Below are 20,529 nucleotides of genomic sequence, written 5' to 3' on the forward strand. Positions count from 1 at the left end.
TGTGAACAGAGAGGGTTTGATGAGGAGCTTTTACTGTGTTCTAATGTAACTGGAAAAAACTCAAACACATCAGTGAGGCGGTGCGCTTCACATCGATCGCTGCAAACACCTGAGATCAAACGTCTCCTGTAAAGACGGTGAAACGAAACATCTGAGTATAAACGGACGTCTGTCAGCCTTTACAAAGAAAACAGTCCCAGCATGAGTGAAAGTCACACTATTGCATGTGTGTGTGTTTCTCCTGCATTAGTAATAAACTACTGTAGGATATAATGTGATAAATAAAGACAAAGGTCTTCACGATCATCATGTATGAGCTTATTTAAATGAACCTCCCAAAGCTGTTTTGGGTGATTGTGCTCGTCTCAACTTCATCATCCACTGATGGAGGCGGTTTACTGAAAGATCCGAGGCCATTAAACACAGGTCTACGTTTCAGGTTCGATAATGGAGGCGTCTAATAAAAGGGAGCCGCTGTAACCTGGCACGAGGCTCGCTGCCCGTCAGCTCTGTGACAAAGTGGCTTTTATGCTGCCCGATCATTGGCTGATGGGATCGTTCATCAGCGAGGCCTGCCAGGGAGAGATAAAGCGAGGCGTGCTCGTCAAACCCTGGATAGGTGCGTGACCTGCACACTTTACATTTAACCTGATCCATTACAGCGCCCAGCAGCAGTTAAGACTCAAGTGTTGCTCTGCAGGTCGCGTTCAGTCCAGCATCTACGGTGAGCGGAATAAACAGTTTTATAGTTGATGCGTCCGCCCCGCTCAGACAGGCTTCCCCTCCTCCTGATGTAGGACACCAGCGTCGTCCTGTCATCACCCTGCATGAAGGCTGTGGTCACATGAGCAGTCATGACAGGACATCAGACCCTGTGCTGCGAGTTAGTCTGAGCGCTCTGGGAGACGTGCTTTCATAGAAGTGCATGCCCTCTAATGTAGAATGGAACAGACTAGATTAGTATAGAATAGAATAGTAAAGAGTTTAAGATTCGTGTGAAACTGTTAATCACACGATTTGATAACAAAACATATTTTACATGCAGGCCATGCACAAACCGTCAGATCGATCTGCTGCACCGGCAGCCTGGGCTTCCTGCAGCTAGCACCCACACGCCTGCACTGACTGTGGCTCCATGACAGTTTATGCCAGTCCACGTCCACGTCCACGTTTCCTGCCTCATAGTGCTGCAGGAGCACGCTGCTTCATTTACCTCTCACCTCGCAGGTTTTCAGACAGGTGCTGCTGTCAGTCAGAGCTGCAGCAGAACCGACATTTAAAAATGAAATCATGTGTTTAGCTGCCAGCATTTATGATGTAAACGAGTGCAGCCATCTTTAAACGTCAGGTTGACCAGTTACGAGCATCAGCAGTTCTATGCCGTCTCCGTGGACAGCGGCGGTTAGCTGTGAATGCATCCAGTGTGACAACTGTGTGTGTATACGACTCGAGCTGACAGCAGAGGAAGCTGTTCTGCTGCAGGAGGGTTTCTGCAAAGACGTGACGTGAATACCTGAAACTGCGGAGGGTTAGTAGCCCGCACTGTTTCCTGATGTTGACAGCTTTGGTCTTAGATGACATAAAATGTTTATTTTTTCCTTGGTACACTAATGTGTCATCTTCACCTTCTGTCTGTGTGCAGTTTCCAAGCGAGGACCCCGTCTGTGCGAATGCTCATCGTACAGTATGGCTATAAAAACACTGCTGTGTAAAATGTTTGTTCGTGTAATGTGAAATATATGACTGTGCCATCCTTTAATCAGCACTAAGAAACCGCGGCCAGCAGCTCCATCAGATGTTCAGCAGGTTTCTGGCTCACCTTCCAGGTAACGACCTCGACGCACTGAGTGGTTCGCTGCTCGCTGTCAAAGCTTCACACTGACGGACGCTCGGGGTGCTGAGCGACGGCGCATTTTGCTTTTAAAATCAGAGATGAATATTTGATGGGGGTACAAATGGCTGCATCGGTGCCAAACTGCTGCACAGTGAGAGAAAACCAGCAGCGCATCAGAGGACACCAGCTCAGATTGAATCAGATCCCCCAGGAAGGTCTCCACAAAGGTTTGAACGCCTTCAAACACGACGACAAGAACACTTTCTCCAACAACAAACCCCTGAAAGACTCTGTGTCGTTTTTATTTCATCATATAAAGAGAAGGGAACTAACCGCCTTCGTTTTGGGCGATGCATCCCTTTAAACGTGCCTGCTCACTTCAATTAAAGCTTCTCTACTTAATTAAATTGTCTTTGGCTCACGGGGGATGGATACAGTCCCAGCGCTCTGCAGGCCAGCCTGCGTCCACATTCACAACATCAGCCTGTTCCTGCTCAGCTCTCCACACTTCCTCTGCATCCGACGCTCGTTGGCTGCAAACACGCTGAAGGAAATAATAAGTAGAGACGACAACGCGCAGAAACAGTGAAGTGAAACCACAGACTGCTGACAGATGATAATCAGTTACTGCCCCTCCCAATCTGAACCTGGAGTGCCGCTCTCGTCGTCAGCTGATTTTACAGTAAGACCAGCTGAAACCTTACTGACAGTCACAACCGTCAAAGGGTTTTTCTCAGCGACACACGGCTGCTGCTTCTCCTTTATACTGAACTCATCTTTAAATTAAAGCAGGCGTCCAGAGAGCAGCAACAAACAGATATAAAAGTTTTGCATAAACAGTGTGTAAGTGGCATCGTTATAGTTTGTACTTAATTTAATAAGCCAGCCTTGATGCAGATGCTACATCTCTGAATGATCAGCACAGTTTTACACTTTTGTTGGCGAGTTCGCAGCTTCACGTTATTTCTGTGGCTGTGCAGCTTCAGCGCTGATCATCTGAGATCTGATGCTGCGTGGTTTTTAAAACTGCTGTTAGTACGAGGGAATCAGGCCTGTGAGTGGAAGACTACACATTTCCACATACAATGAAACATACACTCCTCAATGTATCTGATTGGCTCTGCTTGCAAAGGTCACGGGTGTGTCGTGGCACATTCATCACACCAACACGATGCAGGAGCCGCAGGTTATCCTCCTTATAGACACGAGGGTAAAACAATCAGAGGCCAGTCGCTCTTTTTCACTCCGGTTCTGTTTCCACGGGCAGTGAGTCTCAGCAGAAACACAAGAGATCAGACTGTAACTGCAGCACCTCTGCAGCTCAGAGGAGTCAGAGGACAAAGCGTCTGCAGCGGCCGCAGGCTCCGAGGTGTCCGCGTGAAAACTCCCGGTGAGGCCAGGCTTTTCATTAGCACGGAGCCAAGTGTGGGAGGCCGGCGTGGAGTGCTCCCGGCCCACTCTGCGGTAGTGTGGGCCACAAACTGCACCGGCAGAAAAAACATTACGCAACCGCCGCGCCATTGTGTACGGCGGAAGGGTAACCACGGCAACAGGGCCGAGAGACTGAGGAACCGGCGCTGGTTGGAGGAAGGAAGAGTGCGGTATAATCCTGGGTGGGTGTAAACAGCGCGTGTGCGAGTGTTTGTGTTCAGATAAGCATTTTATCAGCAGTGTTTCTGACACCGGTGAAAGTTATTAAACGTCATTAACGCCCTGAGAGCGTCACTGCAGCATCGCTCCCCTCGGCTTTAAAGGCTCGACAGACATTAAAAACCAGTTTCAACGATCTTATAATAAGACTGTAAGAAGGAGCGCTGATACTGTGGACATGACCCAACCTTACCGTGGTTATCTCCCCGCGTGGTTAGTCTGTTATGCAAAGGTGCCCGCTGAGTCTCAGCGACGCATCCAGAAGCTGTTCAGCTGTAACAGCGATGAAACGATCGGCCTGATGTTTGACATCGTGTTTCCAACAAACAGACTTCACCTGAGCAACACACCTGGATGTAACATGACCCACTTTAGCATTTCTAAAATAAGATGTTATTTGTCTGCAGTCAGTATGAAAGCTCTTATTCTGAAAGTGCACCCGCTCGTGGCTGCAGCAGAGACGCAGCTGATTGCAATACTTCATCATTTATATGTCACAACACACTCAGGGACTTAAATATTTGCAGGAGAGCACAAAACGGTATTGTGTAGCAGGTGTCGCACACCTGTATGTGTGTGTGTACGGGCCACGCCACCGCTCCATCAGCACACACACAAACGCGTTTTCAAACTCAGTGAGGACATCTCATTGACATAAGGCTTTCCCTGGCCCCGTACCATCAAAAATCACATTCTGAGCCTCTTAAAGGCCTTTAAACTTCAAATTTTGTACTTCACAAAGATATGAACACACACACAGAGAAGATCAGTGAGGGTTTTTAAAGTGACTACATTGGCCTGGTGGTGAGCACTTTTGCCTAACAGATAAAAGATCGGTGGTTCGAGACCAGAAGCAGACTCAAATCCCTGTGAGCGTTCACATTACGACTGCTAACTTTCTGCTCAACAGCCTGTTTCCTCCACTCAGCTGTTTCCCAGCCTGGCAGCCAGGTGTGACTCAGGGGGAGGAGTCTCATTCAGACACAACTGCAGGTTCAGGGAACTAATAATGTCTCCTCTGATGGAGAGATAACTGACAGAAAGCTAAATGAGAGGCAGGCAGTGTTTGCCCTCGTCTGCAGCCAGAGTGAAAGGACATTCAAGTGTGGCAGGAATGTCAGTCACCTCCCCCAGGCCCAAGCTTTCCACGGCACAAACAATGGAGACATTGTGCTTAAAGGTAAAGAGGAGAGGTGAAAGGTTTCCTTTGCCATCTTCACACTTGTTACGACCAACAGCCTCCAGGACCTTCAAAGATTTCAGACGCTGCAGAGACACAATAACAGACTCCTGCTCTGATCCAGCTGTAACTCTGAGAGGACGACTGAATGCCAGCAAGCAGAGATAATCATCCTGGAAGAATCCTCGCAGCCACACTGATGTGTACAAACACCCAGAGATAAGTAGAAAAACAATGAAAAAAACCAGGTGAAACAGTGGAGAGAGCTGATGAACTGTGAAGTTCTCAAAACAATAAATCATCATGAATCAGTCATGAAGACATGAAGGTTTCTTTCCCCCAAAGCACCGACGTTGATGGTCAAACAGGCGCACACATCTCAAACTGGTCACCAGCATCAGTCGTGTTATTAACCTCTGTCTCTCTTCCACAGCATGTCCGTATCCTGTCTTCCTTCTCTCACCCCAGCCAATCACAGCAGATGGCCCCGCCCCTCCCTAAGCCTGGTTCTTCCTGTTAAAAAGGGAGTTTTTCCTTCCCACTGTCGCCAAAGTGCTGCTCATGTTTTTCTCTGTACTTATTATTGTAGGGTCGACCTTACAATATAAAGCACCTTGAGGCCGTTGTGATTTGGTGCTGTGTAAATAAATTGAATTCATAACTAATCAAACATGTTTAATGTTTACAGAAATATGAACGTTTAAGCCCATATTGTACAATCGACACGTGACTTCATCTGCAGGCTGTAAACACTGACGAGTCGCTGGAACAGACCCGTCCGCCCGACTCGATCGATCGTCACGTCTGATGGTCTGACAATCACGACGAGTCTGTGGGGCTGCTGGTGCGTTTATAGGCTGAGTATGAGCGAAAGCTTCTGGTACTAAGAATCAAAAATGCTCATTTATTCAGCGTGTTAGAGACGTGTTTACAGAGGCGATGAGTTACCTGTCTGCTGTGGGTACTAACGCGCTGCATTTGTTAAAGAAAAACACGACAAACTTTATTTAGCACTGTATGTAAATTAAGGGAAGTGCTGGACTCCTGCACAGTCCACCGAGGAGACGGCAGCAGGGGGAGGGCCTTCTCTCTGCCTGCTTTTTCAAACAGGGCCCCGCATGTCTGATGAAACTGACATTCAGCAAGTTTCGAGCCGGTTAACTCCGCTGTGACTCAGGGGAAATCAGCAGGCGCAGACTGGTTTTGTAGGTTGAGCAGAGACGCTCTGAGCTGATGTGACCTCACCTCTGACTTTGTCAGCATTAATTAAAAGTTCATTTTGAAAGCTCCAGCTCGTTTCCCTCCTTATCTCACGAGTCCAACTAAAAACACGCAGCTGAAAACGTCTGTCAGGAGGATCTGTGAAGGTCAGAAGAATTCCTGTTAACGTGAGGAACAAGAATGCAACTCGGACCAAATAACTGACAGAGAGAGCGAGGCTGCATGTTCTCTGATCAACACTGAGGTTTGACATGTAGTCATGTGACATCACATCAGCGCCGCATCTGCAGTGACCGCAGCCCAAACGAGGCTTTACCTAAAACACTGTTTACAATAGTTATACTTTAAGCCCTCAGAATATTTTTCCAACAGTGAAACTTAATCCGCTCAAGGATTAATGAGATTTTACTCGTAGTGTTTCAAACGATCCTTCATGTAAGCCCACACAGGACGCAGAGACGAGTTGGACGTGTAGTTGAGTCCAAATGAGCATCTTTCTCGGCTCACAGGTTCAGCGTCCGTGAATGTTTCTTTGCATCAACCCAACGTTGGTGTGATTGTTTGTCTTCAGCGTACCCACTCGGGTTTGTCTGCTCTCTGCACACTGACCAGATACTGAAAGCAGCATCTGCAGACCTCCGTGGTCTGGTGCTGCTTTCATCGCAGCCTTTGATTGGCCCTCACTGTCACGAGTGGGCGAGCATGTGTGAAAAGAAGACAGATATTCCAAGGAACGAGACGAGGAGTTACGCAGTGATATCAGTTCAAGTGAACGTGAAACAAAAGCTTCCAAGTGCACGTTTTCATTAGTTTGGAGTCGTTTATGTGCCGAGAGAAGAAGGCTGCGTGGCGTTCGTCTAAGTGCAGTCGTCACATTCGTTCACAGCAGGAGGAAAACCTGAGTGAGAGTTTAAGCTTGGAACGTTGCAGAAGACGAGAGACAGAAACGGGAGAAGTTGTCTTCCTCCACCGTTTACCACCCCTCGGTTTCCACGCTCCACCGCCTGCACGTCTCTCCTAATTGACCGCAAAGGGTTGTAGCTCGTCCCACGTGCGCTCCAACACACACTCAGCTTCACGCACAGCGCCGCTCCCTGCCATTCACCTGCTACCACAGCAGGCAGGAATCCAATCATCCCGCCCTGACTGCAGAGATTAATTGAAAATAATTGAGGCTAATCCAAGTGAGTCCGATTTCAATGTGAGTCTAAGTGCAGCAATAACAGACTAAAGTCAGCCTCAGAGTCCTGATCAACTCTTCTCACAGCCGACTCGTCTTGTTTACGTTTTTCCCACCTCGTCTGTCTTTAATGATAATCTCGAGGCCGCAGGAACATTAGATGCTCCTCTGACTCACGTACTACTTATTACTCCTGCTAATGTTGGCAGGCTGAAGCTCAGGGTGTGCGTGCACTCAATGACTGAATGTAAATACATACAGCGAAGCAGCAGATACACAAACAAGAGTCGGGATGTTTTCCTCTGATCAGGATTTATGACCAGCATCTACATGACTCCCAGTTTGGCCCTTTGACCTGGTTATTGAGGCTTGGTTTCCAGTTACCACCAATCTTCTGATAAGCTGGAACATATGGACTGAAACGTGGTTATTTTACCTCCTCACATTGCAGGATCAGAGGGGGCTGACTGCTCGGCCTCTGCTGCAGCGTAAAGCTTCCTCAACAGATCGACTAACAGCTCGTCCAACCTGCCCGACGCCGAGCACCGAGCACGGGGATAAAAGCAGCGCACACGGTCCTGAAATGGTTTTAAAAGAGTCCTTTTAAATCACTCTAAAGATTTGTTTTATTACACAATAAACTAATATAACAACAAATTTTAAAATTGCATTAATTCTATTAATATTTCTATATTTTATTTACTCATTTAATGATCCAGGGATACGTCAATAATAAAAGACGCCTGATCAGAAAAAACCCTGAAATCTGGGAGGATTAATGGCTGTATCCCACAGCAGCCTCTCTCAGTGCTCTGTGACACGTACTAATATCACGATCAGAGAAACGTGCAGTTGGACAGATGATGCTAAATGTGGGCAACGAAGAAACGCTGAAAGGATTTCTCACTCAGACTGAGGCTGAACTCTGTCAGCATGAGATCGGCTGCAAATCACTTCTTACACAGAGCCTCTGAATATTCAGCGAGGACTAAGAGAACACGTTCGTCGTGTTGTTATCCTGATAGCTCGTCTGTTTGCAGTTTGGACAAACTGCAAACAGAGCAGCTCAGTGCGGGTCGAAAAACTTTTCCATCTGGCTTCACTGAGCGCGTGCATCTTTATGACGGCAGAATCAACGACGTGGAGGATGCTGAGTCCTCTGACTTTGGTGTGGCGGTCAGATACATAGATGTGACAGCAAGATGCATCCAGGCAGCGACCACAGTTCAGAGAGACGACACAGACACGCAGCTTCCGGCGAGGCTTCCAAAATGCAAATGATGAGATCGCACAGCAATAAAAACACAAAGTGCAGACGGTACAACAGCATCAGTGCTGCCTCTCTCTGCCTTCATGCAGCGGCTGGCTGCGATGGAGCTTTGACGGGCGGTGCTCTCGTCTTTGTTCACACCCACAGTCACTGATGGATTTAATGCAGAGCAGGCGTCAGCAGACGAGCGGCCCTGTGCTCATTTTCAAAAGTCCTCCACTTTAAGGTTTTTATAAACCTATTGTGTTGGACAGTCGTATGCAACGACCACACTGGAGCTAATGTAGTGCTGCAGCACAGTAGTCCTGATAGGACCGCACTGCCGCTCCCTGGGATCCAGGGGGAGGACGGGGGGGGAGGGTGGCTGAGTGACAGGCTTCATCAAGGCCACTCCTGCTTCCCAGACTGCCCCTCCACCCAACAGAATAACCAAGGGTGGTGGTGGGGGGTAAATGTAGGTCAGTAGCTGGTTGGGGCTGATTCCTGCTGCTGACTGTCTGGAGCAGATTTACTGTCGGTGTCCCCCATAAACAATAAATGAAGAAAATATTTGTTCAGGGACTCCGGGACACAGGATCCTGGGTGGATTCTTCAAATAATCCTGTTTTGTGTTCACAGCGATTCGTCTTTGGGGAGTTTTTCCTGATGAAGCCCAAACGCAGCCTCAGCTTAAAGCTTCTACCTTCATTTGCATTGCAGAATCTTTTTAGAGCTACAGCCTCCCCTCCTCCTCCTCCTCCACACACACACACACACACACACACACACACACACACACACACACACACACACACACACACACACACACAATAGGAGGGCTAACTGGTAGAGAGCCACACAGCGGTCAGCAGAGCCCTGCAAAAATATGCAAAGTGTAAAACTGCCACGTGGACCCGATGAGAAGCACACAGCAAATGGATCCCACAGTGGGAGTGGGCTCGTGTCATTTTTCTCTCTCAATCAGGAAAGAAAGGCTGAGTCAGCGTATCTCTGAACACGTGACAGCCCTGAATCTCCCACTGCAAAAGAAATAAATGAATCCAAAAAATAAGGAAAGCAGAACTGGACTCACATGACCGGAGTGCAAGCTGCGCCCGTTTCTTCACGCAGGCCTGCTGCATGCAGCATGACCGCATGCTCTGCTCAGACCTACAGAGGTTTACTGTTATTCTAGAGCAGTACTGGCATCCACTCAGAGATCAGATATCAAGATATCAGCCGGCCAGCACTGACGGTGATTTCCCATCTGTCTGACGTCCCGTCTGGAGTCATGCATCATCTCCAGCTTTCTCCCTGCGTAGGTCAGAGCTGCATTTCATTCAGCTGCCTCTCCAGCGGGTCTCACCCTGCAGTCGGAGCCTTCTAGTTTGGAGATTTCTAACAAGCACCTGCAGCAGGTGGATAACTGGTTCAAGTCCTGCTGCACTGGGCTCACTGAGGACCAGCCCAAGGAGGTGCAGCTGAAGTCCATCGACGAGGCGAGGAACTCCCTGCATGGACAGCTGATTGTATTATGTGTCATAAAGCACCTGCTAACTGAGGCCTCTGCAGAGGAGCACCACACAAACACCGTTGCTTAATCATTTAATTAAGAAAACACACACGCCGGCTGTCACGCACGACCCATAATGCACTGCAGAGGCACTGATAATGGAAGCAATTACAGCTTTTTCTATTTCTGCTGATCTAACTGGAGGAACTAAAAGGTTTGATGGGGTAAAAAAAGCCCTGCAGCGACAGAAGCTCTGAGCCTGAATGCTTGTGTCTGTGCAGTCTAACATCCACACACACACACACACACACCACCATTAAAGCACTGCAGCGGTGCTTCACCCGACACTTGAGCATCACACTGAGGAGGCGTCAAACAACAGACCCTTTGAGATGCTGGCAAACTACGACGTCTTCAACAATCTGAGGCGTGAAGTGAGACTTTTCTGTGAAGCAGTTACAGAGACCAGCTGAGCACAGATGTGGTCAACATCTGTCAGGAGGCCTTTAAACTAAACTCCATGCTGCACTTTTGTTTTTGGGGAAAACTCAAAGGGATGAGTTTGATGCACTTGTGCAAACACATCACACTTTTTAAAGCGCAGCTCTGGAAGCAACAACTTGTTGCTTTGCCCGGATCTTCAACAGCTGACCTGCAGTTTCACAATCGTTTCTCTGACTGACACTTTATTAGGCGCGTCTAATATTTCCAGTTTTCCAGGTTTTGTTCTGGAAGGCTCCAAAAACTGGGCGAGCAATGGCCCACCGATCACAGAGGTGATACAAATCAAGATGAAGCAGCGATTCTGAGCAGAGCTTCAGCAATAATGCAACATTCATAGACAGCATTATATAAGATCGCGCTGCTAACATGTATGCTTTGGCTTTGTTCCTGCGTGCTCGCTGCGCGTAGATGCTCATGCATGATGCTCGGCTTCACCGGGCATCAGGTCCTCCATGCATAAGCAGGCAGTGTCGGTGTCAGTGACAGGATAGACTCACCGCTTGGGCGAATTCCCATTTTCCCATTTTGCCAAACTGAATGGGCCTTAATCCAAGTGCAGCCAGCGGCAGGCCTGGAGTACAGTCGGATCAAAAGCCCTCAGTCTGCAGGCATGTTGGGCTTTACAGTGAAAGACTCAGCAGCTTTCATCATTAACAGACTCTGGTTTATGCTAAAGTTCATCCAATACTAACACAAATATATAACGACTGCACAGTCACTGGAGTTTCTGCATTTTCATCCAGAACCTCTGATTTCTTCTGTGCAGCTCGTCTGTTTGTACAGTACAAGTGCTCCAATTCAGACAGCGAGCACGCTTAGCTGCACAGAAATGTCTCCGTTTGCCTCGTTTCAACACACGTGGGCTGCTAATGCAGAGGTGTCAGGCCCAGTTTGGGAGTGATCAGTGCGCCCGAGTCTTACATAAGACCACCTGTGTGCAGCATCTATGGGAAAGATCTGCTCATTAAAACGTGACGCGGCGGCAAGCAGACGCCTGAGGACGCTGCAGGACGTCACCGGACTCAGATACGTCAGATTCTGAGTGACTGATGAGAGAAGTAACACAAGCCTCACGCATAAGAGACGCAGCAGAAACAAGAACAAGTCTAGTTCCAGCTGCACACATGGTGCATGCCTCTTTGTGCCCATGCAAAATAAGTTTCCCACAGACACACTCATTTCTGAGTCCTTGCTGCTGGAGCGCTCTCCAACAAACAGCATGCATAAATGACAGGACTGACGACACGAGCAAATATTTTCTATCCCAACACTGCAGATGTTGGAATATTTAGGATGATTTAATAATGATGGCGGATGACGTGATATCAGCTCCCTGTTCTCCCCATCCTTCCTCAACAGAGAGCGGATCCCGGCGTTGGAGCAACAGCCAATAGAGACTATCACGCTGGCGTAGCCGTCTACTTTACCTCAGCCAGAAACTCAATCCCATCACACACAGCTCCCCGATCGTCTCTGTTGCTACAGCAGCTGCAGCCGCGCAGGCTTTCCTCAGAGCAGGAAGGTGAACACGACACACAATCAGCAACGCCACAAAGGCCGAGGAGCAGAAAACAGCTGGCTGGTTACTACCAACGTTTCATAACCACAAACTCAGAGACCCACTTCCACAGCTGTGACTCTCACATCTGGGAGCTGGAACGCATCATTTCTGCCTTTATTATTACGTAATGACATTTTTTACCGAATCAGCAATAAAGTCACAGTGAAAACAGGAAAATCTGCTTTCACTTAAACTAACTTATGATTAAAAAACAACATTTGTGAAGCTGTTCGATTAACCAAAACCTGGATTTGGTTAAAATGAAGGCTTAAGAACATCCAGATCAACTGTGCTGCTGCACGTCCTCGTTCTTCTCCAACAGCCCAAACAAACTCACTCCCTGACTGGTTTTGTCAGCTCAGCTCGAGCAAAGATGACGGCACGAGAGATTTTCGATGAGGAAGGTAAAGCCAGGTCAGCAGTTTGCTCCAGTCAACAAACACGTTATGTTTGGAATCATCTGCCACATTCGAGCCGCCCTGCAAACCAAACTCAGGTCCAGCTCTGTCACAGTGCTTCATACACAGTCAGCTTCTTCACCCTGATCATCAGCATCCACCTCTGACCAATCACACACGGAGTGACAGCCAGGATGGACACCTTCTCCCTGCAAAGATCTACATCAGCCTCCTGCAATAAAGCCCAGGAAGACACAGCAACTCTTCATCACTGACGACACTGCATTAAAGACTGCATTAATCACAGCTTATCACACTCACTCACTCACAGTGGGGGGGTTCAGACACGCGTGGACCACAGCTCTGCACATGTGGGCTAAATAAACTTTGAAACATTTATTATCTTAATGAGAAACAGGTATTTTCCCAGCACCCCCGCCCCGGGCACAGAAACGGGAAGTTGATGCGCATTAGAAATAAGCTCGGTGTGGACTCACCTCCCCAGCTCGTCCCCGATGTCATAAAATTCCTCCACATTTTCCGGGTTGAAAACAGTCATGTTGTCCAGGCACTTCTTCCCCCGACCACAGGCGCGTCACACCGGCTCTTCACAGCCACACCATCCCTACCAGCAGCCTCCGGTCTGGGCAGGGTAACGGCCACCGATCCTCCTCATGCTCGGGCTTCCACACGGAGATCAACAGGAGGGCAGAAGAAACGAGAGCATTAGATTATGAAACCGTGCGGCTGCGGGGGAAGGTGGGCGTGCAGTCAACAGAAGGGGCCCAAAGTGACGGAGCGGTGAACCTGCAGCCCCGGCGACGTCACGACCCCCGGAGCTGCCCTGGCCGCTCTGCCCCCGGACTCCCGGCGCAGTTATCTGGCTGCCAGTTTTAAGATAATAATAATAACGCATGCGTGTGTGTGTCGCCATAGGCCGGAGAGGAATGCAAATAACCCCCGTGTGGACGCTTGGTGTAGCCATGGGAAACACGCTAACCTCCTCCTGCGGCTGCTTTCAGCCCGGGGAGGAAAATGACTGCTGAGCAAAGTCAGAATAACGAGCCGCACAGGTGTCTGACCCGGTTTAACCGTGCGTGCCAAAGTGCCCCCCAAAAAACAACTACTTTAACCACCAGCCCCCTCAGCTCCCCCCGCAGTAACAGCACGGCTCGCCCCGGTAACGTTTTATTCCTCCGGAGTCTGAGACATGAACCTTAGCTGGAAAGATTTCTCACCGGGAAACGGGGGGTTTCCAGATTACTCCGTGGAGGTCTTACCGTGTGCCGGTGGGGGTCCCGCTGCCTGTCGAAGCCGAGTTTTCATGCGGTTAGTGGGAGGCTGTGATCCAGGTTCGGCTCACGGAAGACAAAATGCTGCTTTGAACGGGAGAAATCAACGTTAACAATGTGAGGCAGGCTGGTCCTGGTGCTGCGTTCACGGGCTGGGGTTAAATAGGAGATCAGAGACTTGGAGCGACCGGAGGACACGCTGTGTGTATTTCACGTGTTACGGTTAAACGAACAACGATGAGGTCAACAGATCAAAGGATAAATCTAAACAGTGATTTTACTAAACGTCACTATAATCGGCGGGTGTTTGTCATCCGAATTGTTAGTAAAACGAAGCTGAGATATCCGAGTTTCTACGTGTCGTGAAGGCAGCGTGGGTGTGTGAGCTCCTTCAGTCGCAGGAGGGCAGCAAACCTTCACTTTGAATCACAGAAGCTGAGAATTTGTGCAAAAATACGTTTTTATGTAATTCAGACTTTTTATGTTAATCTGTTTATTTTATTCCCTGTTTTTTTTTTTTCATTTTTAGAGTAAAAGTAGCAAAATCCAGACTTTTTGTCATTATTGCAATGAATTAACATCTGTCAGCAGTTATTTATTTATCAGAGATAAAATAAATATTTAATAACAATTGAGGATTACAAAGCTGTTATTAGACATCTACAAAAATAAAATGTTTACTTATTTTATTGTTTTTCCTCACCTCAAGTCTTTTTACAATTAAAGAGCGAATAGTTATACCTGCATGTCTCTGTAATGCAGCACTGAAAAGGAATCAGTAGTTAAAGCATGCAAACTGTATCAGGCAGAACTACATTTCTCTAAAAAGCACATGACACATGTGTCAGCTGGCTCAACATCATGATATTTGTTGTTATTATGGTGAAATAATATTTTTATAGAGTGGAAACCAAAACATCAGCACTCAGGGAGCATGGACGGCACAAGTTTGTTTCCAGCACCATCGAAAGATTTTAAAAGAGGTCCGTACCTCCAGTCAAGCCGTGGCCTGATGCTGATGAGCTCCTTTTCACTGCGTTCTGATGAATCATCATCACACGAGACATAGAAAACAGTTTTCTGCTGGAAGACTAAAGACTGAGGATTGATAAAGTCTCTGGTGAGTGGATCAAAGTGTCCTCTGGGTGCAGCTGAGGACGTTAACAGAGACGTGACTGCTGACAGAGAAACTCAAATCTTACAAGGTTTGAATGTTTCTAACACTGTCTGATGACTTCAATGTTTTATTAAATTTGAATGATTTTCTATGTGGTGTCAGACATCTGGACAGACGATACACTGCACATACTGCTCCTTGTGCTTTCTAAATAGCTTCTGGGGTTTGTGAATGCAGACTGAGAAAGAACTGTTGGTTTAACTGCAGCTGCATTTGAAACCAACAATGTATTTATGTTTATTTAAGAGAGAGAAGAATAAACATGACCAGTATCTAAAGTAAAATACAATATGAGATTAAAAAGATGATATTTATCTGTCAGTCTGTGAAGAAAGTTCTAAACACTGTAGCATGAACCTGATTTTGGTGTTTTTCAGTAAAAAACTTCTCTTAAAGATGTGATGTATAAGAATAAATGAATAACTCACTAATTGCTCCTGCACACAGGGTAAAAAGGCAGTTTACAGTCTGGATGATTAACAAGGGAACAAACTTCATACATTAAAGTCTCTGTTGACCTTTCCCTCTCTGGGCGTCTTCATGCCTGACCCATAGTTTACATGTTCAACCAAAGCAGATGTTTACAGCTGATCACAGCTGCAGGTCTTTTCTCAGCAGCTGATCTTCATATATAGATTTAAAAAGCTAATATTTAAAAATATTATTTATTTATTTTTAGTCAAACATCTCAACCAAATAAACTGGGAGATGATTAAAGCAGCAGAGGAACGTTTGGGCTGAAAAGAGGAAAATTAAACGACTCCTGTTGTCACAGTTTGCAGCCAGAGGGACAGATGAAGAGTTTTGAAGAAGATGATGTCGTCGGTGCACCGAATGGTTGGATTGGATTATCAGCCAGTATTAAACAGATTACCGCCCTCAGAGGAAACAAAGTCTGCTGACTTCGTTTATCTTTTGGCTTTTCTTTTGTTTAACCAGCAGCTTTTCCACCTCTGACATTTCCATCAGCTCCTATTAACACCAGAATAACAGTGATGTCATTTCATATTCTGGTCATTTATAGTAAGAGCAGGAGAGGCTGCAGAGCTGATCCCGGTGTTCTTTCATTCTTCTGAAAGTTTGTGTGTCATTTTAAAATATGATGCTGGAAACAAACTGCAGCAGGAACTTAACCCGAAGCTTTGTCAGAGGTTTCATGCAAGTTAGGACACAAGCGTAAAAAAAAAACAAAATTCAATGATTTGTGAAACTCAGATTTAATTGATCATAGAAGATAGAAAATACACCAAGTGTTTAAACTGAGTGTTTAAACACTGGAACAAGTCTCTCTGTCCAAGTATTTAAGTGAGGAGCAAAAACTGCTTCATTTTCACTCACTTTAAACACGTAGTGTGCGCCATCTGGTGGCCACAATGGTAAACTACACCCAATAAGAAATAAAACCAAGTACACAGATTAAAGTTCAATGTTAGCAATAAAAACTGAAGCAAATATCTGAAAATTGTTGTTTAAAATCAAGACAAAAGTAAGACTGCAGTTTATCATCACATTACTGCACGTGAATGAGTTTGTTATCTTCAGTGTAAGAGCATCAGACCAACACTCAGCAACATTAGGACTGGCACAGGCAGACCTGGCAAACTGCACATAGAAACACCTGAGCCAATAAGGAGGCTTGTATCCAGGACCACTGCACCAACATGAACCTCCAAGGACATGAAGACACTGCTGTGGAGCAGGAAGCACTCAGAGGGTGTTGTGGTGTTTGTCCAGGGAGCTGAGCGCCACATGCACGCGCATGTCTGAGTTATAATTTGCTTCTGAGGTTGTTTCACCACAGTGGCAAGTAAACATTATTCAATGATAACTGAGCAAAGTGATCAAATACACTGAATTAATAACAAAGTCATCTGTCTGACGATCTTGTTTCATTCTTTCCTTTGGGACAGTTGCTGCTCTTTCACTTTCAATTTAGTTTTATTTACACAGCAACAAATCACAACAACAGCTGCTTACGGTGCTTTATATCGTAAGGTGGACCCTACAATAATAGATACAGAGAAATGACCCCCTATGAGCAGCACTTTGGCGACAGTGGGAAGGAAAAACTCCCTTTTAACAGGAAGAAACCTCCGGCAGAACCAGGCTCAGGGAGGGGCGGGGCCATCTGCTGCGACCGGTTGGGGTGAGAGAAGGAAGACGGGATAAAGACATGCTGTGGAAGAGAGACAGAGATTAATAACAGATATGATTCAATGCAGAGAGGTCTGTTAACACATAGTGAGTGAGAAAGGTGACTGGAAAGGAAAAACTCAATGCATCATGGGAATCCCCGGCAGCCTACATCTATTGCAGCATAACTAAGGGAGGATTCAGGGTCTCCTGGTCCAGCCCTAACTATATGCTTTAGCAAAAAGGAAAGTTTGAAGCCTAATCTTAAAAGTAGAGATAGTGTCTGTCTCCTGAATCCAAACTGGAAGCTGGTTCCACAGAAGAGGGGCCTGAAAACTGAAGGCTCTGCCTCCCATTCTACTTTTAAATACTCTAGGAACAACAAGTAGGCCTGCAGAGCGAGAGCGAAGCGCTCTAATAGGGTGATATGGTACTACAAGGTCATTAAGATAAGATGGGGCCTGATTATTTAAGACCTTGTATGTGAGGAGCAGGATTTTGAATTCTGGATTTAACAGGAAGCCAAAACAGGAGAAATCTGCTCTCTCTTTCTAGTCCCTGTCAGGACTCTTGCTGCAGCATTTTGGATCAGCTGAAGGCTTTTCAGGGAGTTTTTAGGACTTCCTGATAATAATGAATTACAGTCGTCCAGCCTGGAAGTAATAAATGCATGAACTAGTTTTTCAGCGTCACTCTGAGACAGGATATTTCTAACTTTAGAGATGTTGCACAAATGGAAGAAAGCAGTCTTACATATTTGTTTAATATGTGCGTTGAAGGACATGTCCTGGTCAAAAATGACTCCAAGGTTCCTCACAGCGTTACTGGAGGCCAAGGTAATGCCATCCAGAGTAAGAATCTGCTTAGATACCATATTTCTAAGCTTTTCAGGGCCGAGTACAATAACCTCAGTTTGATCTGAATTAAGAAGCAGAAAGTTAGCGGCCATCCAGGTCTTTATGTCTTTAAGACATTCCTGCAGTTTAACTCATTGGTGTGTGTTATCTGGCTTCATGGACAGATTACATCTGTGGGATGATTATTGGTAATGTTTTTTCTAATGGTTAAAATGTTATTTGTGAAGAAGTTCATGAAGTCATTACTAGTTAACGTTAAAGGGATGGTTGGCTCAACAGAGCTCTGACGGTCAGCCTGGCCACAGTGAGAAACCTACTTTGATGCCATTTCTCTCTCTCAGTGATTCTCTGGTAAATTGTGAATTCTGCTGTTAAAATCTGACAGCTCACAATGCAAGAATGAACCAGCAGACGTAGTTGCAGGCTGCTTATCGAAGAGAAACCTTGGTCTTATTCAGCTGTAAAATTTTCTCAGTCTCAGTTTTCTTGCAGGTTAAACATTGATCAGGTGTTCAGGTGTCTCAGTGATGTCAGCAGTGAGACTCCCGCCCACTCTGCTGAGAAGACTTTGTTACAGGTGAGTTTTCACTTTGAAGCGATGTCGCATGAAACGTGTGGAATAACAAATGATGACTGTTTTTAGCTAAAAGACCTGAAGAGTCAGCATGAATTCTGCTCCCAGCACAGTGATGTCACAGACACACAGCTCAGGTAAGATCTGCAGGATGACCTGATCAATAATAAGAACTAAAATCAGTCCATGTACAGATTGCAGGATCTCTGCGGTTCTGTTTGTGACGTTTGATCTCAAAGACAAAAATCCAGTGAAATGATTTTTTTTTAAAATTTTATGTCAAAAAGCTCGTCTGTTTTAAATTTGTTCAGATTTTAATAAAGTAACGCTTTTAATCCAGCCGGGCAGTGCATTGTTGTTCAAGAGCGGAGAGTCTAAAGTCCAGGGACGATGAACTTAATTGCAGCTACAATGTTAGGAGCAATAAAAAAGTCAATAATAAAAGTATAATATTTAACTGTAAGAATGTTAACTTTGTAAACGTAGATCTGTGTGTATTAGTGCAGCTTCTATTCATGTTAATAACCAGGAGCCGTCAAAATAACATTTGGTTTTCAGAAAGTTCCAGACAGTCATGTCCCATCTGGTGTGTTTTTTAAGTTTGCTTTGATGGCCATCACAGTTATGGATACTTTCCTTCTTTTCATCAGTTTACAGACATCAGAGTAATAAATACGATACGTGGAATACAGCTGAGTAACAGTAATGTAATACTCACTGTGACCTGTGTGACCTCCTGTTAGTCTGTAGGAAAAAAACAAAAAACCCAACTTGTATGAGGTCGTGTGCGTATTCCATCATGAATTGATGTATTTCTCTTTTTATATTTAAGTATTTTAGATTTTATTTTTGTGACCATAACTGTTATTTTCTCGTCTGCACCAACATCTGAAACTTTTGTATTAATCTTTAAAAAGGTTCATAAGTCTTAGTCTCAGATTATCTAGGAACATAAAACTGATAGCAGAGAATATTCAGAAAGGGCCTTTTTTAAATCATTAACTCACGTTCATATTAATAAAGCCGACCTTTGACCTGCAGTTAGATATAAAGTAAATGTGATATGTATCATGCCCTGTGAGTCGATGAGTAACAGCATGCAAAAAGAAGAAAATGATAACGTTTGAAACAAGTGAACATTGACCACAGAGTAGATAACATCCACTGTATACAGATAAACACAGACTTCTTGTTACCTTGTTTAATTTGAACAGAGGCAAACTCATCAAGTAAAGCCTCTAAGCTTGGTGGGAGCAAATATTAGAGAGTAACCTGACCTCTCAGAGTTCTCGTATATGCAAATCTGGAGGTTTTATTTATGACCTCAGCAGTGATGGTCAGGGCTACTCGACATTGCTGTTGGATGTGCATGCAGATGCAGCTGAGCATGTATTTTATGACACAGCGACCAGGTGTTTTATCAGGACAGGTGAACACAAATGTCTGAGACACGACAGTGAGCCTCCCCGAGATGTCATCCAATATGCGTCCAGAGATCTTATTCTGAGTATCCACAGCAGCCGTAGCCTCTCCAAGATCTTATCCGTGCTGACTCAATGAGCCCATTTTGAGAAACTCACGCCTCTCCCATCGTTCCAATCCCAGCGGGCAGCCTTGTGGGGGTTTGAACAGCCGGTTCCGCTTTCTTAAATCTCCGATAAGTCAGGGCCAAGCCAGCTCCGATCAGCCAGAACCCTGTTACCATGGTTCTGAATAGGTAGATATCTTCAGCACTCAGGCTCACCCGAGCCCAGACTTCTTGTTGAGAAAGGGTGTCAATTGCATTTAGGGACCAGTCGATCCAATCCTATTTCACTGCAGGGCAACCTGCATGTGGCGACTAAAGCCTTGATTGATTGATTGATTGACTGTACACACTGCACAACAAATAAGAGATCGGAAGCTTAGTGTCAAAGGGGCCCAATATGTGACTGTGGAGACAGCAGAGCAATTTCCACAAACTTTATTTACAAGTTTAAGCAAAGGAATAAACTTGGTGAGGGATTCAGGGCTTGATGTTTGAACACGACTCATAGTGTGGAGATCTAAAGCTGTAACTGTGGACAGAGGAGTGGGTGATTATTGTGGGTATGAAACTTCTCCAGGCTTGAATGAATTTGAAAGAGGAAGATGACTCATGTTGCAGGCAGAGTTGGTGACACTTTGAGGAGCAGCTGAAGGTCTGGGTGAGCTGAAGAGAGCGATG

General features: G+C 45.9%; 1 protein-coding gene across 2 annotated transcripts in view; it reads right to left on the minus strand.

Annotated features, from left to right (window-relative positions):
- The window catches only part of dapk1 (death-associated protein kinase 1), a 66,200-nt gene extending 52,536 nt beyond the window's left edge, over positions 1-13,664 (minus strand). Inside the window, exons 1-2 of one of the 2 annotated variants that reach the window (XM_085367586.1) lie at positions 13,571-13,664; positions 12,788-12,973 (exon numbers count right to left, since the gene is read on the minus strand). In XM_085367586.1, the coding sequence (XP_085223712.1) occupies positions 12,788-12,849 (62 nt within the window). In that variant the 5' untranslated portion in view covers positions 12,850-12,973; positions 13,571-13,664. Of the gene's footprint in view, positions 1-12,787; positions 13,147-13,570 lie in introns of those variants that run through there. The other variant, XM_085367587.1, reaches the window with a different exon arrangement.
- Positions 13,665-20,529: the final 6,865 nt, after the last annotated feature.

This window comes from Diplotaxodon limnothrissa, linkage group LG12 (genome assembly GCF_057381915.1).
Source record: "Diplotaxodon limnothrissa isolate DT_005_m linkage group LG12, D_limnothrissa_male_GT1.1, whole genome shotgun sequence".
Lineage (NCBI taxonomy): Eukaryota > Metazoa > Chordata > Actinopteri > Cichliformes > Cichlidae > Diplotaxodon > Diplotaxodon limnothrissa.